General features: G+C 41.1%; 1 protein-coding gene across 2 annotated transcripts in view; it reads left to right on the top strand.

The window, feature by feature from the left end:
• PREX1 (phosphatidylinositol-3,4,5-trisphosphate dependent Rac exchange factor 1) overlaps nt 1-26,847 on the top strand; it is a 179,812-nt gene that overhangs the window by 67,729 nt on the left and 85,236 nt on the right. For both annotated transcript variants that reach the window (XM_082773578.1, XM_082773577.1), the window contains exons 2-5: nt 796-867; nt 5,755-5,877; nt 12,710-12,814; nt 16,359-16,460. In XM_082773578.1, the coding sequence (XP_082629704.1) occupies nt 796-867; nt 5,755-5,877; nt 12,710-12,814; nt 16,359-16,460 (402 nt within the window). The remainder of the gene's footprint in view (nt 1-795; nt 868-5,754; nt 5,878-12,709; nt 12,815-16,358; nt 16,461-26,847) is intronic.

Below are 26,847 nucleotides of genomic sequence, written 5' to 3'. Positions count from 1 at the left end.
GCTGGATCAAATGTGCTGTGGGTTTATTTGGTGCAAATACAAGTAGCTCCTCACTTCTAGCGGCCAGAATTAAGCTGTAAAGGCTCTTATTGGAATCGCTGTCCATTTATATCTGGCCTGGGGCTTGTTTTTGATTGCCACTTGAAATCAAACTTTTGCAGAGCTGAGGAAAGGGGTAACCTGGCCTAAGTGAAAAGTTCTAGCATTATTTTGCCTGTTTATAACCAAATGAAACAGCAAACAGGATAATGTGTCCCAGGAATTGTCTGGAGATTTTCATTTCCCTTCTCCAAGTATCGAGTCTGTTGAAAGTGTCCATAACCCTAGTCTATAGCTCTGACATACCTCAGCTCCAGCACCGTGAATGTACTTCTGTTAGTTTTTTCTTTTTTCTTCCCCCCGGTCCTTTTCACTGACGTGCATCTTGATGTACATCAGGCACTATGCCTCCTAGAGTCAAAACAGCTTCATTTTAGAGAGAGGGGAAACCCTCAAAGAAAAAATAACCAGTCTTGCTGTGGTCTGTTGGCAGTAACAGATAGCTAAGTCTAAAAATCTCATCAGAGCTAAGACATTTATCACCAGGCAAAACCCAGCAATGTTGTAGGAAATGTCTTTTGTGTTATCCTGAATGCAAGTCTGAGTCTAAGAACTGTGGTGGTGATTTGGTAGGTGGTTACATTCATTCAATCTTAAAGGTAATCAGCCACACTGTTGATGGGAAACGAGGGTAATATAAAGGAGTGAAAACAAACTATATCAAGACGTTTGAACATCATTTTTTCTTCTCTGCAGGCATTTCTTCACCGGATCCGCCAGAATGCTGTGGACAAAGCCGAGAAGTACATAACAGAGGAGAATGTTAAGGTATTTTTTCCATATTCCTCATTGATAGGGATTTCATACATAGTGAAAGCCTAGATTCTGGGATATGTATATCAAACATCCTCATATCTTATTGATGCTTATTATTAAACTGGTTCCCAAAAGAAAAGAGGCTCACGCTGACAGTTTCTCAGTCTGTTTGCCCATTTGTTTAGCTGTCATCTTCCAACATTTTTTTTATCCCACCAGCTAATTTCAGTAGAATTTGATAACAGTGTAGTGTTGTCAGAAACACTAACTTCTGCCAAGATTTGTGATATGGTGTATAGAGGACAGAGAGACCTTTTTAGCCCTCTTAAGGGAAAAGGCATGGAATGAAGTGGCTGTGTCTATCTATTTTGCTTGACAGTAATCAGTGAGCCAGTTTACATCTGTTGTCTCTTCCAAATCTATAAATTAAATGTGTTTTAAGGAGGCAGGAATATTCCTTTGGATTGCAATAGGAAGGAATTTGGGCTCCTGTGGGAGGACTGAGGAATGGGAGACCCTAGCATGAGGACATTGGTGAATGAATTCTGCACTGGAAAGGCATATAGGATGCAGAGCTGAGAGGTACTAGCTTCTCTACTGTGTACTGTCACAGGAGGCCTTATCGTTTATATTCATAAAAATAAGCAACACTTTCTTTTAGCAATCTGGCTTAAACAACCTCTTTGTTACACACACACTTGTGAAACCAAAACCTTCTTTGTACATATACACAAATGAAACCTCAGCATCAGTGGGAAAGCATGCAGCGTCTGCCTTCAGAGTCTTGCTTACTGGACTTGCATTTGATCCTGTAGCTTCTACATCAGAGTAGAAGCAGAGTCTTCGCTTTTTATGTTAATGGGAACAGTGCAGCAACAATAGGTACGTCATAGTGGCCAGCACTACTACAGCTGATGTGTTTCCATTTTACATAGCAGTATCACCTGGAAGTATAGAGATCCTAGCAGGGATCCAGCCTCCATTATGCAATTCTTTCTGTGGGCTAGCAATATGCTATTACTGATTAATTGACATCAGCATGGGGTGGTAGCAAGAAGGTTTGGCAGATTTGTAGAGCTAAGCCTCTTGCTGTCTTCAAATTTGGAAGTCCCTGTTCCCTGGAAGCTCATCATGTGCAGTCTGAAGTAAGTTTGGGGACGGCTGAGAGAAAAGTAGACAAGTGATTAGTGATAACAGATCCTGTGAGTAGAGAAGTGTGCAAGAAACCTCTGCAGGAGAAGTAAACGTACACAACCATTTGCCAATTTGACAAACAACTGCAGAGGTTGGTGAAAGTCGCTGTTAATTCTCTCGTTCTTCAGATACCATTATGATTGCTATATACTAAGCTGCAGTGCCCACATAGCCCATGCAAAAAAGCCCTTATTTTCTCTGCTGATTAAACGTATTTGTATTCTAAGGTCCATCACATTCCTCTGGGGAAGTACTACTTCATTTTTGTGTCATTCTTCAACTGCCTGCGGGTGCCTTTGTGAGGCTACTGTGAGGCCTCATTAATTCTTATTATTACAATACCCAGCTTTCAATAACAGAGCTGCTCTTTAGTAATAAAGGACCTATGCCTGCTGCTGGTGAAACAGAATCACAAAGGCACAGGTTTTCTGACCAGAGTCAATGTTATCTCTCCCTCTTCGTCCTCCCGTCCTAAACAATGCAATTGTCTTTCCTGCAGTTGAAGGTTGGCTGTTCTTTCCTTCTGCCGATCCTTGTTGGTAGAGGCAGGACAAGCGAGGCTGTGTTGGGACTTCTGATAACTCTGCCTGCTAATCCTATACGTTTTGGGTCATCAGGGAGCTGTGAGGTGGGTGGCAGCAGAAAAGGTGGTAGCAGAGTGCATAAATGGTTTGGTAACTTATGTAAAGAGAACCCTGTGTTTTCCTCTCTTTCGTCATGCAGCTCAAGTGTCTAGAGGAAAATCCAGGGTATTCTGGCAGTCACCTACCTCTAAGCAAAAGGAAAAAGTACTTTTTAGGGTAACTTGGGTTATGGCTCCCAATAGTATTTTTGCAGGTTCCTCCTACGGCTGGCACTGAGCAGTGAAGTTTTCAATGATCTTTGGCCACTGTATCCTCTTCCAGAGAGGCCACATTGAATCCTCCCCCTCTACTCTGCCCTGATCAGGCCTCACCTGGAGTACTGTGTCCAGTTCTGGGCTCCCCGGTACAAGAAAGATAGGGATCTCCTGGAAAGAGTCCAGCAGAGGGCCACAAAGATGATACGGGGCCTGGAGCATCTTCCTTATGAAGAAAGGCTGAGAGACCTGGGTCTGTTCAGCCTGGAGAAGAGAAGACTGAGAGGGGATCTCCTCAATGTATATAAATATCTGAGGGGTGGGAGACAGAAGGATGTAGCCAACCTCTTCTCAGTGGTTTGTGGGGATAGGACAAGGCGCAATGGCTGCAAGTTAGAGCACAAGAAGTTCTGCACCGACATGCGAAAGAACTTCTTCATGGTGAGGGTGACGGAGCACTGGAACAGGCTGCCCAGGGAGGCTGTGGAGTCTCTGCAGATATTCAAGGCCTTTCTGGATGCCTCCCTGGGCAGCCTGCTCTGAGGAACCTGCTTTGGGGGGGTTGGACCCGATGATCTTTCAAGGTCCCTTCCAACCCCAACAGTTCTGTGATTCTGTGAATCGTTGCAAGGCCCAGTACTCCACTGACTAACAGCTGCAGCAACATCATCAATGTTGTTTCAGTTTATTTCCCGCCCTATGTGGGAATAACTATTGATATTTAGCATCGTGCTGCATTTGCAGTAGGACAATGATACCATTTTACTGATAAAGCACAGGGAAGGCAGCACAACCTGATGGTGTACACAAGCTGTCAGCCACAGATCCTTCACATGAAGTTTATCAAGGGTAATTATGTATCAGATACAAAAGCAAATGCAGTCAAAGTCTCTCTGCTGCCTTAATTTTTCAAGTGACTCCTATTACCTGTGAAATCTGCTGCAAGCAGAGCTTTCCTGACCATCGTATAATTTATTAGATCACACAGATATTCCTTGGATCACAAAATAGCCTCCTGAATACTGCTCCTGAAGGAGAAAGTCATCCTTGACAGATGTTTTCCTCTTCCTTGTTAATCCTCTTTTGGCACAGCTTCTGGCACAGCCATGTAGACAGGCTAATGTGTCATCACATTGCTTTCAGCCATGCGATAGAACCATCATATGCTCTGCTTGAATTTGCACTGGAAGTTTTCTGGAAGCGATGAAACAGTCCTAGTTCCCTGTCCTTTCTTTTCTGATGGGTTCAGAGCCCCTCAGTGCAAGCAGTGTGCTGGAATCTTCAGTTTATTCAGGGCCAGAAAGGAGCAACAAGGCACAAGTATACATAAATGGTAGTGCAGGCTACCGTACCTTGATATTCCTGAAGGCAGAGGTGAGCAAAGAAAAGGAAAATGCATCACGATGTGCTCTGCGCCTGCAGCCAGCTTGCAAATTTGAGAAAAATGTCCTCCCTATGCTTGAATAACACAAGATACAGAGTTGTATCTGGGTACATGCACAGAAGGCTCCTTGAATTCCTTGTCATGTCTATCCCCACAAAACCAGAGAGAGACTGGTTTTAAACCAAGAATCTGTTTTCATTTCTGTCCTTAATGATTATATGTAATTTAGAGATTTTTTTTTTATAATTACTGCTATATCACCATCCACCAGGCTGAATTAGTGTCACATCTGCTGAATAAATTCCACTGCATAATAAAGCTCATAAAGCTGAAAAGGTTAATGTTGCTGTAAGGTGCTTCAGGAATTGTTAGAAGATCTTAGGCTCACTCAGTTTCTCCGCTAACTGCCAGGAAGCTGAAGGCTGGTTCTGCCAGGCTGCTGTCTTTGGGGTTCGTAAGAGTGACACCCACTCACTGTGCAAGACCTGAGAGGCAGCTCCCAATATGAAAGCTGGTTTGACTGCACGGCAAATCTTGTCTTTGCAATTGGCACGGTTGAAGCAGAGTGATGGAAAATGCTGTCAGCAATGTGTATGTTACAGCAGGCTCCAGGTTTTGGTCTGCCCAGTCAGGCTTTCCTTCAGTGGCTGTCAGTACTGATAGCTGTGTCACCGTGCATCAGGACTTCTCCTGTGCAGGTAATCTCCCATCTTCTATTAATGTATTCACAATTTTTCATATTTCCTATGAAGATGATAGCCTAATAAAATTCTGTATGTTTATAACAGCTTTTGTCCTGGCAGTTTATTTCCCTTAGCATATGCCTATTCAAATTCCTAGGGATCATTTAGCTGTGAGATTGCACAATCTCTTCAGTGCACATCTAAAGTAAGGACCTCTCTCCCACTACAAATTTTACAGTCACTGAGAGTGGTGAAAGGGAACTCTAAAGCTCTGCTCTTGTGGTTTGGAAATATTTTACACTATTCTGTGCTCCTGTCAGTGAAATGCCAGCTCACATGTTGCAGAGATTTGGTCTCACATGTACGGGTACTTCTTTGTGACTTCTAGTTTCATGTCCCTTTCTTCTAGGAAATGCTTTAAAATGCGTGGGAAGGAAAGGCAAACAACTTCCTGCTTCTATCTCCTGCAAAGTCACTTTGGTCCTTGTGGTTCCATTTACCTGTTTGGTCTCATAGGAGACTTTCTGTAGACTTGAAAGGGATTGTTCACATTTATCATGTTCAGGTGCCTGGGAAGATAACCTTCATTTACAGCAGGTACATCAGTAGCAATAAAGATTTCCATAGGAGGCCAGGAATGGGGCAAATATGATGTAATTCCTTCGTTACCAGTTACTATCTGTGCTTTAGATCTTTTCACGAGTAGGTCTAGAACCACAGTATTTTGGTGCTACTACTCTTAATATACCCGAGAGTGTTTTATTAACAGCTGGCATTGGATTTCTCTTTATGTATTTCAGGTCTTGTTTTCTAACATCGAAGACATTCTTGGCGTTCACAAGGAGTTCCTGGCTGCTCTGGAATTTAGTTTACAACCAGAACCTCAGTCTCAGCATGAACTGGGAAATGTTTTCTTAAAATTTGTAAGTACAATGACTTAACACTATCTGAAAATGCAGTTTCCTGTCATAAGCTCCCATGCCCCTTAACTAGCCTTAATCTCTATGGCTTGTAGCAATACTGTGACAATGTGTGTCTTGTATGAAAGTTGAAGTTAGGGTGGGAAAAAACTTGTGAATGAGGTTAGAACAATGGAAGCCACATCAAACTCAGCTAAACAATGAGGTATTTTTAGAAACTCTTTCTTTTCCCATTGAATATTTTTTTCCTTTTTTCTCCCCCTCACACAGCTGATCACACTTATTGCTGAGAATTTATCTACTTTGGTTCCAAATATTTCAGGAAAGCAGCACAATGTCAAGTAAATGAATATTTTTTGTACCTAAATAACATTGGAAACCCATGAAGACAAAAATTGAAAACAAAAGACTGTACCTCATCTACAGTAGTTAGTGTCTGTGCATACATGTATCATTCAGTAAATTAAAGGTAACATGAGATTATCTTGCACTTGCTGAAATATAGTACGAGTTACCATATACTACCTTTCACTATGGAATGAATTACTTAATATTAATACTAATATTATTATTATTATTATTATTATTATTATTATTATTATTATTATTATTATTATTATTATTATTATTATGTATAATAAATATAAATTACTTATTAATAAATTACTGATTTACAGAAAATTTGGCTTTTAGACTCAACAATAGCTTAAGAATGCCACAGTCACAAAATGCAAAGTAGTTGTGGTACACTCTGACAGTTCCAGGTTGTTCAAAACATTTTGGCAGGTTACTTCTGTGTCATCTGACTTTATGCCTGATTGTTTTATTATTTGTTCTCTTAATACATTCATAATGCAGTTATGTGCACCAGTCAGATTGGTACTGCTAGGTGACCTGGAAAGCACAGACCTATAAATAGGGACCATGGAACTATGGAATTGGAAATGAGAGAATCATGGAAACTGCTCCTCTCATTATAATTTGCTTCTTATTATTGCAAACTAATAAGAACATAGAGTATGCACTAATTGAGTATGCAAGATCCATTATTGTATACACCTAGTCACAAGCTGGACTCATTTAAATGCTGATTTACTGATTTACAAGTATAATAATTCAAAGCTATGGATTTTTTTTGCATGCAGCTGCCCTCCTGAGATGTCTGAAAAATTAGAAAGTATATACATAATAGCCATTTCTTCAAATTCTTATTAACTGCATTAAGCCACAGGCCAACTTCCCATCAAAATATGTTCTATTACACTTTCATAATTATAATTAATGCTTTCATAATTCATTGAGCTTGAGTGGTCGGTGGTGATGCAGGCATTCTTGACTTATAGAGCTTTACCAATTATAAGTTTTATTTATGTTGTAACAATTAAAATAATAGCAGAATGTGTTATATTGAAACAGTGCCCCAAAACTGTATCATCTGTAAGGAGTGACTGTCAGCTGCTGAAGAACATACTGAGGTACTCGGTTAAAGACTTGAATACTCACTAGAATCATTGGCTGCCAAGAAGACATGCTCAGGACATCTTGTACAGGACATTATTACTCATTAGCAAGGGTGTCTGGAGGGATGCTGTCAAATTGTTTACTGTGTTTCAGGGTGGCACTGACTAGCCAGAAATGTTAATATCATGTAGTTTGACTGAATTCAAGTCTGGTACATGTAGTCATTGGCAATGTCTTCTTGTATGTGAACATAGCATTTTGTAACTTTATTCCTGCGGGATTTAATAATTATGTAATTGGATGTTTATTATTTCTCAAACATGCAACAAAGCAGGAATTATGAAACTATAATGTATAGACATGAGTTCTGGTAAGAATTTGTCCTCCAAATAGACTAGTGGCTATTTGACTGAGATCAGTTTACATTGTAGTCTGCGGAGTGCATTGCAAATAATGTGTACATCAACTATTTCACAGTCCCCTAGGGAAGAAGACCTGTAGCTTATGCAGGTGGAAGTCAAACATCTTTTAATTCAGAATATATGGAAGAAGCTGGTCTCATCCATAATGAACCTAAGGAAGTGTAGGAATAACATTAGAAGCTTTGTGGCACCTCAGGACTGAGCAGGGAATAGTCAACAGCAGGTTACCAAGAGAGGAGGAAATGATCTGTCCTTGTGTACAGATGGTGCCTAGGTTTTATAATCACCTCGCTGCAGGTTTGTGGGATTGAGGGATGTAGGATTTGTCCCCTCTCACAGTGCAGGCTTCCATAGTGAGTTGCCAGCAGGAGATGCCAGCAGCAATTGTGGTTCAGAGTGAGTCTTGATTTCCTCTCTGATCAGGTTTCCAGAGCTCCATTTCCCTTATTGGGGTTGTTCTGGTGAAGCAGAAGCATTCGCAGAAAACAAACAAACAAAAAACCGAACAAACAAAATCCTCAAAACTTTGCCTCAGAAACAGTCATTCCTGAAGGCATTTCCATGATGCTGAAACCGGTTTTGTTGAAATTGTGTACAGTATTTTGCCACTCCAAGAAGCCCTTGCAGTACACTTAAGGTTTCCTGAAGAAAAAGCCAGCCGTTCTCTTCTAGGGATGCACTCCTGCAATGTGGCTGAAGAATGTGTTGTTTTGTTTTGTTTTTGAGAGAGACAGAGCATGTCATTAGCCTGTGTACCCAAGGAAAATATGGGTGATACTTATTTACTTTCTTTTTTTTTTTTCGTTTTGCCTAAGGTTCTCGTGTTGTAATGTGCTTTTAAAAAAAGAAGTGCTAAAAAAAATGCCCTTGGTGCTATTTTTTCCCATTATCATCAAATCACAGTGTATCCTCGGGGAGTCTGCAGCAAGGAAATGACATAAGGCCTGTGAATCTTGAACATATCAGTGTATCTTCTATCATGATCACCTGGCGAGGTCATTCTTAGTTTAGATTATAAACCCCGTCCTTGTCAGCAGCCAGATGTTAGCATAGGTACTTTTCTCCAGAAGCTCCATGTTAAAAGTGCTCATAAATTTAGAGAAGAGTTTGAGAATGTTTGAAGCACGGTTTTTTTTTCAGACACAGAGTTTCTCAGAGGGCATTTCTTCTCTAGTTTCCTTGTATTACAGACCTCTGACAGACGCTTCCAGATTCCCCATGGGGAGATTCACCAGAATAGTGTTTAGGTCCTGTTGATGAGATCTATGTATCCTAAATTTCTTCTAATGTCCATAGACTTGACTATTTTAATGGTTTACCTTGGCCTAGAATAGCCTAGCTCAACAACAGTCCAGCCATGCTGAAAAACAGGACACCGCTTTTAGTCATAATAAGCCTCTAGGATCATGATTGATCCATTTATATTAATGCTAGGACATCCTCCCCGATCTCCAGCTTGGAAGGATTCTGATCTTGGGTAATACCTGAAACAAGCCAATATTCCAATGGCTCCAGAAGAGCTATAATGTTTCACTGCAACTAATGCATATTGACTTTTGGAAGTATTTTAACAAGTGATGAAATATGCTTGCTCTGTTACTCAGCTGTGAAAAGCTGTTTTGTTCTGGAAGACAGACTTTGTTTGCCCTGGTGTATTCTGTTTGATCAGAAGATGATGAAAAGTCTGTTGTCTGATGCTAGGTACTAGAATTTCATAAAGAGTTGTTGTTCTTTACTTTCTGTTATTGTCATACCAAACTCACTTAGATGTTAATTCAAAATAAAATCTGCTGACTGAAAAGATATATGACGTAGAACAGATCTTTAACATCAAGGAGAATGTATACACTGAACTTTGAATAATCACACCTTGTCAATATTGGCTTTCTTGTACTGGTGATGAAAATATAAGACTGCAGAGCAGAAGGGCAAAGGATTGACTGGTGCTTGATTTATGTTGCTGTCATACTGGTAGAGCTTCAGTAACCTCGTAGCTATAAAATAAGCTTGTTCAAGTGAAATGTTTTCATCTCATTTTTAGGAGCAATGCTGCATGAGTGATCAGTTTTACTGTTTAAGTCATCAGGGATTTTGTTCTGTTCAGAATGAAATCTCTTTTGTTTAGGGTTTTCATGTTGACAAAACTGATTTCAGCTTGCTTTGAAAGAAGAAAATGTCATGCCTCATTAAAAATACATCCAAATAACATGATTACAGTTTACCAAATGTCTTCCATAAATTTTCTAGCCCAAACTGTTTTCAAATTTGCACTAATTTGTGGCTGTTCTACCAGACCCAAAATAACATATATGAAAAATAAACTATTGGTTTAAATATTTAACCAAACTAAGAAGGGTATAGACTTATTTTTGTCACCAAAGCCAGAAGGTCTAGCCATGTATTCAGCAGATTTGCTGAATAAGAAGGTGCCATTTTTGTGTGGTCACTTCTCTGACCATAATTGCACTTTAATATAGAGTAACTGTAGGTTCCGAATTCCTGGGCTAACATCTGTAATTATGTAACTGATAATTTCCTCACCAGGGGATGGGAGAGTCCAGGACTGAATGTCACCCAGAGAGGAAATTAAACACTTCAGACACTGAGTAATTTAAAACATAGTTGTCATATTTGTGGGTCTCATGCATGAGGGACAGATGGGAAAGACTTGATGAAAGCACTCTGGTGTGTGTATAATTATTGTACTGTCTTGAGTTCAGCAAAGGGATTTTGTCATGATCTAAATATAACCTCTCAAAACTCCAGACATTTGGAGCTGCAGTCAGAAACCTGAGCAATGACATTTTGCGTGCATTGATGCACTGGATGCTGCTGTGTTAATGGTTGCTATTTTTAGTTTCATGCATGCTGCTTGTGTGCATCCAGGGAGCTGAGGGGAGGGGAGGAAATGTAGGGGAAACTCATAAATCTGTTCTCTCTCCACAACTCTCCATTTTAAGGATAAAAACAATTCTGGGTCTGTCAGTTACCTCTTTTCTATTGCGCTATGGATTCAATCCTGCCTTTTCCTGCATCTGGTGGTCAGAAGTCTTTGTTTCTTTCTAGCTTCTCAGTATTAGAGTAATACGAACAGCTGTAGATGAAGGATGTCTTGAACAACTGTGTTCCAGCTCTTTGCACTGCACTTTGTGGCTGTTGTTTTATTTGCTTTGTACCATTGTTGCCATGTTTGGAAATGCATCTTTTTATTGTCAGTTCTTCCTTTGGAGGCATGAGGAGGGGAAAAAAAAAAGTCACCACATTGTTAGTTAAAACAAATAAATTTAAATATGCTTTTCAGTCCCTGAGCATGTATGTCTAACCATTGAGCATCTGACCAGAATGTCAAATGCTTCTCCTAAACTAATATAAACACAATTTCTGTTCCTTGTGACAATAGTGAAGGGAATGCCCGATGAGTGCAGCTGTGTTCCAGGGCTCTGTGTTACTTAACTCCTTCAGTTGGCAGTAGTTTTTGGTTAGATCACTATAAGCTCTCTTAGAGGTAGCCAGACTGCAGGTATCTCATCACGAGCTAGCACAGGGTGCTCCACATCTCCTGAAGAGTGCTAGGAGGCCTATCAAAGCTCAGAAAATTCCCTTCCAAGTTCTGGAGAGATTAGTTAATTCAGGAAGAATATTTTCATGCCAGGATGCTAAATTGGAAGTTGATGTGAACACCACAACAAACTCTGCAGGGCATTGTAAACATGCCATGATGCCACGAGATGCTGGCTCTGTGCATTATCCCTAACCCAGCTAAATTGCTTTTAATGTGCAAAGTAGCTTTTCTGTGTACCTCTGCATGGTACTTCACTGTGGCTTAGCTGAACCAGGAGAGAAGCTACTGTTATGAGAATGACCCAATAAATATTGGGTGCTTTTGGCTTCTGAACCATTTAACCTGACTGAAGCCTAATGCAGCCTCTTGACCTCCTTTTATTACAGTGAATGCAATGCTGCTCTCTAGCATAGCTGCTAAAAGTTCAGCCCTTCCCAGCAGCCTTGAAAGGATTGATTCACCTCCTTGCGTGGTCCACTAAGGCATGGAAATAGTTGTTACTGCTTCTTTTGTGAATCACGTCATAGTGTTTGCAGATGTTTGCTGTGGACTCTGGTAATGTTCACTGTAAGAAGATGGACTGTCTTTGGCTCTGAAGATCAGTAAAGCAGAACTGAGCGCTGCCAGTTTTCCCTTGGTTCTTGACAAGGGATTTCAATCCACTACAGGTGGTGGTGGGTATGACATGGTCCACTCTAAGTAACTCAATCTAGTCGTAAAGCTACCTTTCTTCTTTCATTTCCATGGTCTGTTGGATATTTTGTATATGTTCAATGAAATGCTTCAATTCGGAAGAGCTGTTGTGGGCAGCTGTTGCATCACTTTGTGTTTCAGAACACAAAGTGAATTTGTCAATTCACTGGTGTTTTCCCCCTCCGCCCTGCAAGGCAGGGGATTTCCAGCTGGTTGCTCTATGTGCCATAGTTCCCCTCTGACATGTTCCAGTCCTTGGTTCTTCCCAGCCTTCTCTGTTTCCTCTTCCTGCAGCAGTAATCAGCACAGCTCCAAAATGTCAGTCCTGTTAACGTCCCCCTTGCTCCTGCCTTTACTTTGCTCCTGTCTACTCTACTGGAATATCTTAACACATACATGAGTGTCCCTGAGATAGCAAAATCCATCCTTTCAGCAAAGGATATATTATTTCAGTAAAAAGGAAAAGTGTTGGAGAGATCTGTGCTCATAAGCTGATGCTAATTTACAAGAGTAAGTTTAGAATTAGTGGAACACCTCTATACATTATTCACATTTGGGAAGTATTCACTTCATGTAAAATGCAACTCTAACGCCACTTGTGTGCACCCTCCTTTGTAAAGAATTTGGTATCAGACTGAGACAATATTGTCACTTCAGTTTTATCCAAGTCAATAACTTAATATGCTTTTCCTTGCAGAAAGACAAATTCTTTGTGTACGAGGAGTACTGTAGCAACCATGAGAAAGCACTCAGACTGCTAATGGAATTGAACAAGATCCCAACAGTGAGAGCATTCCTCTTGGTAAGCACCTTCTCTAGCACTCTTGACTTACTGATCTGACTTTGTACTGTACTCATAATACCCCCTTAGTATCCCAGGAATGCGAAGCATTTTGCAGACATTATTCATTCCAGCTATGAAGCACTCAAGAAGGTTGGGTATTGAAATCATTGGTAAGTTCAAGTACAGAACTAAGCACAGCTATGGTATGAGTAATTCCATTAGAAACAGGGAATGTTTTTTTTAAAAGAATCAACAGAAAAGTTGAGTAAAGATTGTGAAAGGACTAATGCAATAAGTCATCAGTGGGGCTGTGACTAGCTCCCAGAGGATCTGGTTCCCTTCTCAATTCTCTGACCAATTTGCCATCTGCAGACCTACCAGAAACATGTGGCCCACTTCTGACACTGTTTTCCCTGGGAGCTCAGTTGTGGGCAAGAAACGTAGGCTGGATGAATTCTTCTGGTGGTGTCATTGCTGCTTGTTTCAAAAATGACCCAATTCCTCATCCAACCCATGATGTGTTAGTATCTGTGTTGGGAAGGGAGTGTGGCCTACAGCCTTCTTTGGAGGCTGGGCTGGGAGGAGAAACGACCTCCAGACAGCGCCTTCTGTCTGAGTGTCCTGGTTTCAGTTAGAACAGAGTTAATTTTCTTCCTAGTAGCTGGTATTATTATTTTATATATTTATATAATATTAGTATTTTCCTGTCTTATTAAACTGTCTTTATCTCAACTCACGGGCTTCACTTTCCATTTCTCTCCCCCGTCCCAGAGAGGGAGGGGGGAGGCTGTGTGGTGTTTAGCTGCCGACCAGGTTAAACCACGACACTGAGGTTTCTTATTTCTTTTTTTTTTTTTTTTTTTTATTCTTTCCTTATTTCTCTTCCCAACATCCACCCCAAGTCTCCTTGATTTTAGATGTCTCGTTTTCCTACCCATGGATGGAAGGCATTTGGAATGGGGATGGTGTGTAGATGAGGGACCAATTCAGCATGCTAGGTTACTGTCTTAGTGAATGCTGTGAAGATAAAGGCTATCTTTGCAATGGACCCTGTCTGCTCTTCTTTCTGCTCTTGTTTTTTTCCTTTCTGCTGAAAGCTTTCTCTTTCCTAATACAGTACAGCAGAAGAAAACTTCTGCATAAATGCCTGTCACAAGCAGAACATTATATTAGCCACAAAATATAGGCCTTGGAGGGAGGGGCAGGAACATGATTGCTATTGGGTATTTGGAATCTCTTTATCACATCTGAGTTTAATGAACACCATTAAACCATTAGTTTGAGTCTTCAAATGAGCCATTCCTGTCCATGGACTCCTCTGGATGCTTCTGTTGAGGAAAAATAACGAGAAAGAGGAGCAATGAAGGTGAATATAAACACCATCCTTCCCAGCATCCAGAGTGTTCTCTGCATTTCCACTGGATTGGCGAAAACCTCCTGTCTCTGTTGCTGGCAGCAGCTGGCAAACTAATTATGAAGCACATTAAAGATGTCACACTGTCTGCTGTGGCTTGCAGCAGCACCTGAATCCAAGAGAATTTTAAAATAACAGTAACTATGGGAGGAGAGGTTATGCAGAAGTATTTTCTTTGTTGTGGCTGTTGTAATTTCTTCCAGGCCTTCAGTCTCCTATCCACTCCCTCCTAAAGTCGATGCTATAATGCCACCATGCAGAGAAAGCTGCATTAAAATACAAAGCTTTGCTTGTGAGTATGGATTTGGCCCGATTGCCCCCTCGTAGCTGCTGAAATGCAGAATGTGGGAATGTGTTTGAAAAATCAGTAAGTGTTAAAGGGCAGTTTTGAGCCCAAAGCTAGAGGGAGGGCTGAAAGGAGAGACGGGAAGGACTGAATCACCCGAGACTTGGAAAATTGGACAGGGAGCATTGTGAGCTGGTAGCCAACGCCACAGATCTAGAATAGCCCTGGGGAAGGGTTATTTTACAGACAACTGTCTGTAAAAGTACCACTTAGGAGTAATGAGATTTATGTAGCATGTCTTTGAACACTTCTTGAAGAAGAGAATTATTGAACTACAGCCAAAAACCCACTATATTAGAGTGTGTCTGAGCCATAGCACACATTTCACAGGGGAAAATGTCATCAGTGATGCCCCAAAGCAAGCACATCTTGGCTGAAATTGATTTAAACTTCAGCTTCTGTTGACAGGGCAGGTTTGCAACTGGGATGATTTTTGGAGCAAAGTTGTCCAGATTCATGGCCAAACATAGAAATGTAGGATTAGGTTCTCTCAGATGGATTTGAAATCTGAGTCAACTGCCTACCTCTGGCAGCATGCAATACCAGCATCTTCAGGGAAATGCATAAAAAGCTTACAATAGGTCTGTGATTGTTTATCACAGAGATTACAGATTATTGTGAAGAAATAAAGACAGGTGAGGGACTGTAGGTTCTCCTATGCCATACTCAGTTCTTAAATTCCCCTTCCACGGCAGCCCTGAGAATTTCCATAATCTACTAAGGAATTAAACATCTCTTGTAGTGTGCACAAATTTGTCTGTGAAATGATTTCCCCAGAATGCCCCCCCAAAGGTGTGAGAACTTATATGAGTATTGCGAGGGTTGATCGGTTGCTGCATCTGTTTCTTAACCTAAAAGCTGTTTGGATTTCTGTTTCTTTTGTGTATTGGTCCAATATTTCTTAAGGTTTTATATTGTCACCTTTCTTGCTATATTCAAGCAATGCTGGAAGAGTAGTCACTGTCCTGGGTACAGAAATGCCCTTCACCTTTGTCTGGAAAGCACAGGGCTACAAGAATAGTTAATGTTGAAACAGTGGATTTTTTTTTTTTGAGCAGTAGAATTACTGAAATCTGGTTTCCTTAAATTTAATCGTCTGTTGCATCAGCGTTCTCCTTTCCATGTAGCGGCTTTGCCCGCAAGTCCTGTAACTTCTTTGATGGGCAAGCAGCATCATGCGCTGTGGCTGGTTCAGAGCTACATTTGCAGTGTTTAGCCCATGCTGTTTGTCCAGCTGGGTTTAGACATAATGTTTTGCCAGAGAACTGGTGGATGTGATGCAGATGACTCACTTATTTCAGAGCTATATTTGATTTCCTTCAGATGCAGAGACTGGCCAAGAGTTAACTACATGACTCCTACTTAGTATGTTTTATTTTAGCCTTTGAGTTTTCTGGACCAATAGTGCAAACTTTGCATAGTGCATGAAGACAAATGGCCGTGTTGATTGTGGGGGTAGGTTGGATTCCTTTAGGTAATGGTGCATCTAGGTTTTGCTGATTGTCATGGTATTATGACACTTTTTTTCTGAGTCACCAGCTGTTTAGTATTCCTTTGAGAAGAGACCTTTCTATACAGCCACTGTTATCCACAGAGATATTTATTTTGCTGATTCGCAGAGAATCAGGCTTAACTTGATGGCCATATTTCAGTGGTGAATGAAGTCTCATTTCCTTTATCTTAGGATGGCAAAGTTCTTTGTGACCATAGTATGTATGTATTATAGAAACAGAAAATCATGTCAAAGAGCATGTGAAAGTGTTGTGTCTGGGTTAACATTTGTTTCCTTTTTTTGATTATAGAGTTGCATGCTTTTGGGAGGCAGAAAGACAACAGACATTCCACTGGAGGGTTATCTGCTGACGCCGATTCAGCGAATTTGCAAGTATCCACTTCTGCTTAAGGTAAAACCAACAAAAGAATTTCTCTAGCTCGTTGTTTTACTGTTGGAGTGATTTTTGCAACTTTTTAGCCATGGATTTTGCTGTCACTTCTACCTGCCTGGCACGTACTTCCAAAAGCTGGATGCTCTTTGCAGAACATGGCTTTTTGTGGGTACAGTCAAAAAGCTGACTGATGCTGCCAGGCTGTTAAAGTTGTAATGGTGTGAGTAGACCAGACAGGGTGACTTACTGTCTAGCTAATGTCTTTTGACTTCAGATCTCTTCTGATGTTTGTTAAGACTTGAGTGCTGTTTTAACCACTTCCTGAAAAGCTGTGTTCAAACAGAATTGTATCAGTATTCTGAGGAACTCTACGGCTGTGGGGACTGGAAACAGGAGACATCTTTCATCACTAGGTCTCTAGTTTGAGTGTTTTCAGGTCAGTAATGATCAAAGTTCTTTATCATCTGACAGCTGTTTGGAGGCTTGTTTGAAACCTGTTTGGTTGTCTCAGACAAGTTCCCAATGGACAGGTGGCATTGCAGAAATGACTACTGCAATTGGCACTAACTGGCCCCCTTGCTAGCAGTCTTAGTGTAGGAGTTGAAGAATGAGAGACCTACAGAGAACTAACTTGCCTCTCATCCTCCAGGTCAGGGCTGGGTCACACGCCTGGTGGGGAGAAGGAAAAGGAGAAAGTGGTTTCTGGGAGAGCTTGCAACATCATTGGCCTTGCAGCTACTCTTTGGCTAAAAGCCATGAATTTTCAGGGGTGTCATTCTTAGAGTGACATTATATTTACTAAGATAAAGTTAAGTAATAAAAAAATACAAGAAGCAGCTACCTTTTATCTCAGAAGAAAGGTCCCTTAATTGTGGAAGAAAACAATTCTGTGATGAGTTAGTGTTCTTAGTCACAGGCTGACCATGTGAATCAAGTGTATGTAGTGTAAAATTATTGCGGTGCTGTGCTTGTAAATTCAGATTGAATAAGGGCTTTCATAGGTACAAGTTGGTTAGTTCAATAGTGATGTATTTCCCTTTATTAGAGTTCTGTTTCACCTTCTTAATATTTAAATTATTTCCCTCTATCCAATTGGAGCTTTCAAGAGGTAGATTTTCAAAATATGTCCTTCATACAGGTTGGAATCATTTTTTTGGTCTATACAGCACAAACCCATCTTACAGTAGGTGTTCATGTACCATGTCTTGTGGACCTGTTACTGAGATTTACGTGTATATGGACAGTTTATCAGTCCAGTCAATCCACTGGAGTGCAGATTGCTCTTACAGTTTTAAATGACTGGACGTGGTTTCTTTGTTTCCTTTCCCCTGCTATTAGGCACATGGGAGAAGCTGATGTGAGGGACTGCTGCAGGCATTTCTCTCAGAGTACTAATAATAGTCAAGATGAGGCAAAGGTGTCTAGATCAAGGCAGCACATGAGTGGCTCCAGCTCTGATTTATCACAGAATCACAGAATCACAGAATTTCTAGGTTGGAAGAGACCTCAAGATCATCGAGTCCAACCTCTGACCTAACGCTAGCAGTCCCCACTAAACCATATCCCTAAGCTCTACATCTAAGCGTCTTTTGAAGACTTCCAGGGATGGTGACTCCACCACTTCCCTGGGCAGCCTGTTCCAATGTCCAACAACCCTTTCGGTAAAGAAGTTCTTCCTAACATCCAACCTAAAACTCCCCTGGCTCAACTTAAGCCCATTCCCCCTCGTCCTGTCACCAGGCATGTGGGAGAACAGGCCAACCCCCACCTCGCTACAGCCTCCCTTGAGGTACCTATAGAGAACGATAAGGTCGCCCCTGAGCCTCCTCTTCTCCAGGCTGAACAAGCCCAGCTCCCTCAGCCGCTCCTCGTAGGACTTGTTCTCCAGGCCCCTCACCAGCTTTGTCGCCCTTCTCTGCACCCGCTCAAGCACCTTGATGTCCTTGTAGCGAGGGGCCCAAAACTGAACACAGTTCAGTTCTTATCTTCAGAGAAGCCTGGTTATATAGGGATAATGGAAAATGTAATGATGCCTCAGTTTAAGTCCAGTGTATTTGTTTATGTGGGGTTATTATGGAGAGAATTTGGTAGCTGTTCAGTTTGTGGGTCTGTTTGATGACTGTGAGCAACATTGATTTGCACAAAAAGAGAGCTCCTGCAGCATCTGATATGGTGACTGGAAGGGGGGATGTGCAGACCTTGAGATGTGCATTCCTGACCTAATATTTTGGTAGTGTTTTCTCATTTTCAATATGAGGTGTGTTCACTGATTGCTATCTACCAGCATGTTAAAGATGTGAAAATATAAGATTGTCTTGGTTCTTTGCAGAGATCCCTTTCTTATTTTCTAAGAATCTTCAGTCAGAGGAACCAGTGCCTGTATTTTTACTTTTGAACCGTTCTCTACGTTTGTGCTGCTACTGAAAGATGAAGCGTTAACTTCCTGCAGATTTCCTGTCACAGTTACCCTTTGCATGAAGGGAATCATTAGGTACAGAGCCTGCGGGCCAGGTTCCTTCACCTCGTTACTGGTTCCATGCTGGAGACATCTTCATAGAGCCAGAATGGTCAAAATCTGCTGTACCTTTGCTATGTTCATCTTCAGTGATCTTTGAGCAGTTTTATCTCAGTACTTCTCAATCTTTTTGAACCAGAATATCAGTGTTAACGTGCTGTGTTTCTCTTATTCTGCTCTGTGACCTTTTTGATAAGCTGAATCCAATGTGGTTTTCTGCACTGTTTCTGACCACCTGTTGCCGAATCACCTGTTGCTAATTAGACTTGCTTAATTTCTAAGCTTTTTTGGAAAATGTAATTGAGTTGTAGATCTCTATCAGTTTGAATAATCTGACATCTTAGCTACAGACAGAAGTTTGACTTGCAAATCAAAATCTCTATTCTGTTTTAAAAGCCCATCAAAATATTAGAATGTCAGAAACTGCCAATATTACAAAAAATCCTGAAATTTCAGGGATTTTACTCAGAAATGAGTGAGAGATGCTCTGTCACTCAAATGCCAGAGGAGTTGCACACTTCTGATTACAGGGTAGTAGTATTTTCGATGCAGTGACTCTTCGGTATTCTTCAACTTAAACTTTCCTGTTCCTCTACCATTATAGGACAAATTTTTCAGAAAGTATGAGGTTCTGTGTCAGTGATTGGAAGAACTATGAATGAAACGGTCTTGCTTGCTCTTCTTTAAGAGTTTGCTTTGCAAAGAGGGAGTGATCAAAAGCCTAAAATAAGTTTCTCTGAACTGTGGTCTTTCCAAGTACAATGGTAACTGAAGGCGTTGTGCTCTGGGGAACAAATATTGGCCTATGGAAATAAGGTGTGTGGTTTTTACTTTCTCACATGTACACAGTTGTGTATGTCAAGAAGCCAGCAAGCACAAACCTCATTTATTTGAAAGCCAAAAATACCACCAGGAAGGCTAAGACTAAGCAGCGTCTCTTCGCTTGCAGCCACAATAGGGTAGAATGAAGTTAATTGTGCCTTTGATGCCTACACTGTGCCTGCCTTGTGGGATGGGGGCACGGGTGTTTGGATCTGTTACTGTTCTCTCAGAACCCCACACATGCGTAGAGCAAAGAGCTACAAAGGGAGTGAACAGGGAGAGCTGCAATAATGGGTCTTGTAATGTTGCATTCCATTTTTCTAGAGATTTCTTTATGTATACAGGCTGATATAAATCACACAGTTTGCTACTTATAATTTCCTGGGCAGGACATAAAAATTTCAAGTAAAAGCTGAAGGGAGTTTAGTTTCTGTTAAGCAACAAATCTGCCTCAGTTAGTGAGGTTATGCCATTACTAGGGGGTATTCAGCTCCAGCAATATCTGTGATCATTAGAACATCTAACTGATGCTGATTCTCAAACTAGTGAGCTCATGGTCAATGAACTGTGTCCCATTTGAGACTTGTCTGATGCTTGCTGGCACAAAATTACCACCGTGGACATGACTGTTTCAGACATGAAGAAAGCTAAGATAAGCTGGTTTCTGTTAGTGCTGACCAGGAAAATGCAACTCACCAATCAAAAAAAAAAAAAAAAAAGATTCAAAAATAACACAACCCTCAAATTAAGCATTTGTTCTCCCCTTGCCACTGAACTGCAGTTATTGCTCCTGAAATAGCAGTTTTGTATTCATGGGAATTGGATCTTATTTTATCTAATTCCCAGGGCAAACAGATACTATGTATTACAGCTGATTAGAAAAATCATCATGTTATCCTACTTTTCTATTTGTGTTTTTAATAAGAATTTGTGAACATCCAGATTTTCTGATAACTTTGAAATGACCTTGTTATAGTATAATCATTTAGGATTGCTAAGTAGTTAGGTTTGATTAAGATAATGTGAATGTAGTAACTCAGACTTATATGTTTGAAAGCCAGCCATAAATAATAGGGAAAGGCACTTTTAAAATGTGATAACTATTTTTGATTAATTCAATATGTGAGTGTTGTTATTCCAGAATAATAGGATCTCACATGAAATTGATCTGGGTTACTTAATTAGGAATAGCATACTGGAATATCTCTAAGTGCAGATACAACTTAAACAAATCTTATAAGTTATTTCCAATGTAAAGTATGGCATCTTGTAATTGATCTTACGTTTTCACATCCTCTGACCAAACTTTTTAATTTTTTTAACCAAAAAATTAAGGAGACAAAATGATCATTCAGGTGATGGTGATTGATAAAGCTCAATTTTTTTTTTTTTTTGCAGTTTCTTTTTTTGTGCATCAAACACAGCAACTTTGGAGCATCTGACTAAACAGTTTTCAAATTTTGGTTGCCTTCCTTGGAAGTCAGTTTGCAAGCCTTGTCTTTGGTTTGAAGCATGGGACTCAGACCTCGCCATGGTGTTTCACAATCCCTGTGCAATCAGAGAAGAAATGATAATATTTTTTCCCTAGTACAGTTTTTGTCTGCTCCAGGCAGCCTGAGAAGAGAATTAGCACAAACTTGTTGGTCAGTAAATTAGTTTTATCCCCAGTCCAAGCCCTCCCTAATGTATCCATCTCCCACTTCTTTCCCTTGCTGTCACACTTCAGCAGAGAATTTGAAGTCTGTTTGGGTGTGTTGGAGCTCTGAATGTTTGTCTGTTAGCAATGAGATGCATTATAAATTTTCCTTAAAGGCCAGAAAAGAGCCTTTGAGTAGGCTTGAACGAAATGGAGCTGTACTTGCTGTGATGGGCATTACAATTTGGTAAGCAGAAAAGACAAACAGATGGACAGAACTTGAGAGCATATACGGTGCGAGCGACTTAAAACTCCATTGCGGATGTGTACACTGCAGAGCTTGCTGAGTAAATATTTCTAGCAGAACGTCTTGGATTAAGGCAGCTCTGTCTCGCTGATAATAATTGTATGACTCTGTATTAATTAGCAGTAACTATACGTCTTAGGAGTAGAAGCAGCTGTTGTGTAAACCAATCTCTGAACAGAAATAGCCTTTTCCCCCTAATAAAGAGCGTTTATGTCAGCAAGAAGAAAACCCTAGGGGAAGAGTGATCATGAGTTAATCACACCACTGGGGGTAGGGATTAGGAACAGTCATTTCTGTCTCCTTCCTCCCAACATGCGAGGAATGTGAAGCACATGATGGCTGCACCCCTACAGGCTCCTGATAGCCTAGTGCATGTCACAGAGCTTGTTTCTTAGTTGATGTCTGTTCTCTTAAGGAATTGCTAAGTCTCCAGCCAGAAATGCACATTACACTTCTGATACTTTAAAAATATCTCATAATACATGCAACTCTGTGGAGGATTTAGGGCAGTTATTATGTATTGCTTCATGTGACAGAAGACACATTGGCCCTAAGAGGAAAAGGAAAACCTGGAGGAGAAAGCTGAGTGTCCAGGCTCAGAGCCCTCTTGTAGGGGAGAGCCCAGCAGTGAGGTGTACACAGGTCTGAACAAATGCAGTGAAAGGCAGAGATGGGAAGCCAGTGCTGGGGACACAGAACAGAATGAAGAAAACTCCTTCACTCCCCTCTTCTTCCTCTGCATTCCTCTCAGCGATGTTTAAGGAACAAAACCTTCTAATTAGCCCTAATTGAGTACGTTTAACCTTCAGGGCTTTGCTCCCCCGTCAATCCTCAGAAGAGTGATGTTGCTCTTAGATTCATAATATTGCCTGGTTAAAATCCAAGTCTTCATAGCATAATGTTACAGCATTAAAAATTATATATACACCGTACAGAGTTGTAAGGAATACTGCCAATTTATAAATCATACTCTGTCTTCAGTGCTTTTTATGTATAATCACAAATAACTGCTAATATATATAAAACATCTTTTTGTTTCACTTTAATTTTTAAGCGTATGTTGAAGATTTGATGGCACATCTAATGTAATCAGTTTTAGTGATTTATTGCTGTCTAGTCTTTACCTTGCAGAGGCAGTGACATAAATTATAAATTTAAAAAACACACAGGATAAAAACTGCTGTGATTGATGGGTAGGCAGAGCATGGTGTAGCATCTATTTTCTGGTTGGTTAAAGTACAAAATTCATTTTAATTCATGTAAACTGAAAGACACAAATACAAAAATTCTAGCTACATTGATCTTTGCAGCAAGGTGTTAATGTGTTCTTATGCATGTTGTGGTTTTTGGTGGTGGTGATGTTTTTTTTACCCACGGTTTGGAACTGAACTGCTTATTACCATGACTTTTTGAATTGATAAGGAATATAGTGTCTTTGTTATCTCTGTAATCCTGAGGTGTTCACTGAATTAACAACGGATGTATCTCTGAAACCATGTTTTATGCATGTACTGGTTTGTAGTGCAGAGTGACACAGCCTGGTGAGCAATGATTTGCAGTGTTAAGTCACTGCACAGAATTCATGTTAAAGCCGTGTGTGAGTGTCTTCAAAAGTATGAAGATAGAGTTTTTTTAAAATATAGAGACTTACAGAAATTAAATTTTGACTGCAAAACATGTTCAGGTGTCATTTTTAAGCACATAATCATCTTTGTGTGACAGGGAGGACATGTGAAAGGATGACACAGGCTTCTTTTTTTTTAAAAAAAAAAAGATCAGTTAAGCAGAATAACATCCTTTCTGCTAGGAAGTATTAAAAGTGTGTTTACATTTGAAAAACCTCTAGTTTCCTCTGCCTGCCTGCATTGTTCGCTCAGCATCCCCCTGCTACCTTTTTGCATCTTCCTGTGCAATGTTCTTGTTGCTAAGGTCTGTCCTCAGAGTTTTTTTGTTTCTTTTTTGAGGCATCAAGCACAATTAGTAAAATGACAAATGCACGAACAGCTGATGTGTCTTATTTCTTATGTGATTTAGCTTTTATATTTAGATTCTGTCATGTTTGGAACTGTTTTAGCCTTCAGCTATTTAAAGCTGTATCTGATACTGAAATGCTTCAGTTGGAAATCCTTTCACTACATTGCATAATTGGAGATTGGCATTTCTTTGTAGAGTTCTCCCTCTCTCTCTGGTGCAGTTAATAGAAGTAAGGCAGCATTTAAGTCTCTAGCAGGGCCTTTTCCTTCATAGTTATTTCCTGATTGTTAGACTTTCTGGATGGAACTAAGAAGCCAAATAGTCTCATAGAATCCAAAAGCAAGAGCTTTACCTATGTATCTGTTACTTCTATCTACACTGTTTCTTCCGAGGATAAGTTGACAAATTGTAGCTTCCAATTTCACCTTTGTGAATCAGTTTCCAAGTGCAATTTGTTATCCAGGGATCCAAACCTGGTCATGTGGAAGCATGTGAAATTGTTGCATAGGTTCATCTACACATAGGGGTGAAGTAAGCTGGTTAGTACTCAAGGCTCACCTCCTCCAAGCTGAAGAGCGATGCATCCATACAGAGAGGATATCATGCAAAAGTGCAAGGATGCCTGCATGGATGAACAAGGAGCTCCTGGCCAAACTCAGACACAAAAAAAGAAACACAGGATGGAAGCAGGGACAGGTAACCTGAGAGGAATACAAAGACACTGTCTAATAAATCAAGGGCAACAAGAAGGGTTCCTACAACGATGTCAGTGATACAAGGAAGATTAGGAAAACTGTGAGTCCCCTCCTGAAGGAAACAGGAGATGTGGTTACCCAGGATATGGAGAAGGCTGAGCTACTCAATGACTTTTTTGCTTCAGCCTTTACCTGCAGGTGCTCTAACCACATCACCCAAATGCAGAAGGCAAGGGCAGGGCTGGGAAAATGAAGGAGGAGATCAGCTGCAAGAGCATTTAAGGAACCTGAAGGTGCACAAGTTCATTGGTCCTGATGAGATGCATCCAAAGGTCCTGAGGGTACTGGTAGATGAACTTTCTAAGACACTATCTGTCACATTTGGGAAGTCATGGCAGTCTGAAGTTCACACTTCCTGGAAAAGAGGAAACACCACCCCAATTTTTAAAAAGGGAAGAAAAGAAGACATGGGGAACTACAGCTCAGTCATTCTCACCTCTGTGCTTGGCAAGATCCTTCAGCAGATCCTCCTGGAAACTTTCAGGTCAAGGGAGATGATTCTCCCCCTCTGCTCTCATGAAATCCCACGGGCAGTGCTGCATTCAGGTCTGGAGCCCCCAGTATAAAGACGTGTAGAGCTGTTGGAGTGGGTCCAGAGGAGGGCCACAAGGGTGATCAGGGGGCTGGAGCACCTCTGCTGTGAAGAGAGGCTGAGAGACCTTGGGAAGTTCAGTCTGGAGAACAGCAGACTTCAGGGAAACCTTATAAAAGCTTTCCAGAACTTAAAGGGGGCCTACAGGAAAGATGAGGAGCCCTCTATGTAGGGCTATGGTGATAGGACTAAAGTTTTAAATGAAAATAGGGTAGATTTGGGTAGATAGGTAGATTACCTGTCCTTCCTTTCTGCATGCTGTTTAGAGGGACACTACAGCTGGCTGTGGATGTCTGAGTGCTGTTACTCCACTCATAAAAGCAGTCAGGCTCTGTGTATAGGTGCTGTGAGTGGCACAACTTCAAACTTGGCAGCTATGAAAAAGCTGTGAAATAAAAAGAAAATGCTGTGCTGAGAGGAGACAGTTCCCATTTTGATCTGTGTTTATTAAAGAACAGTCTTTTTTTCAAGCTTAAAATACAGAATATGTTTGCAACTTTTTTTTTTTCAAGACAGAGAAGTCAGAGGATAGCACTGAAGATTAGAAAGGCTGTGAAAAATACCAGCTTTTCTGTTCTCAACTGCTAGTTAGTCTGAAGGATTAACAACTTTGTAGCTAGAAGGTAGATGTTTTATGAATTAGTTTAAGACACTCTTTGCAAGGAATAGATTTCTGCAAGTGGTGGCAACCTCATGTCCTAGGCCTTGTGGTGCACAAGTTGCAATACGTAAAGTCCTTCCAGACAGCTGTATAGACGAGCTGTATGGAAGACAGGGCCATCATACCCAAGGTTTGCCATCTGGTCTCTCTCTCAGCTGCCTTTCAACATGTTGGCAAATGCTCTCATAGTTTACACATCATAAATCTGTCACTAGACTAAATAAGCACCCAGAGCTCCCTGGTTGTGTTTCAGAAGTGCCGGGCTCTGCTCTTTCAGGGGCTGTCAGTGGCAGAGCAGCAGGTCTCTTCCTTGCCCAGCTTAGGACTGAGTAGCGGTGGGACAAGCGAGACACCTGCCCCAACGGAGTGCCACTGCTCCGACTGTTTCAGCTGCTGCTGCTGTTGAGGCAGACGAGTGCCCAGCCAGCACTCCTCTCCCTGCCTTTTCCAGCGTCCTCTCATGCTTCTTGGTCAGCGCTGCAGGCAGCTAGTAGGGGTGGGGAAGGTGCTGTGGTGCCACTTTCTGCCCTTCCTTCTTTGACAAGACAGCATTACCCAAAGTCGGGAGGCTGGAGGGGGAAGGTATAGGGGAAAGGGAGAATGAGGAAAGACTCATGAGTGTCAAAGAGCTTAATTTTCCTCACAACAGCAGCCACTGCATAAAATGCTGGGGGTCAGAAAGTAGACACTTGCTCCCATATCTTCCTGGCTTTCAGGCATGAGGAGGCACAGAGCAGCTGGGGGGTGTTCTGCAGAGTATGAGGACACAACAGGAGGTGTTGTCTGGGGCATCAAAGCAGGCTACTGTGCTGCTGGAGCCAGGGAGATGGATGTGTGCCACAAGCTCTCTCTCTTTGCTTACAAGCAAAGATTTTCATGAGAGTCATGTAGCAAAAGTTGTTCTCTGTTTTGGAAACAGAAGCTGGTGTCACCAAGGTGCAAGCCCTCTCTTCTCCTTACTTGCTCTGGCCTCACTTTGAACAAAAGTGGGGTGAGAAATTCCCCAGGGAATTACATTTGTGATAGTGACTGACAGTTGTAGCAGGCAGCTTCCCTTTCTTCTGCATGTGTTACTTTGTAAATCATCCAAGAGTTACAATCATTAACTCCTCTCTTAGTGGGATTCCTGGTTGTCAGCATGTA

This window comes from Aythya marila (genome assembly GCF_965140915.1).
Source record: "Aythya marila genome assembly, chromosome: 16".
NCBI classification, from domain to species: Eukaryota; Metazoa; Chordata; class Aves; order Anseriformes; family Anatidae; genus Aythya; species Aythya marila.
This window is presented reverse-complemented; position numbering and strand designations above follow the sequence as displayed.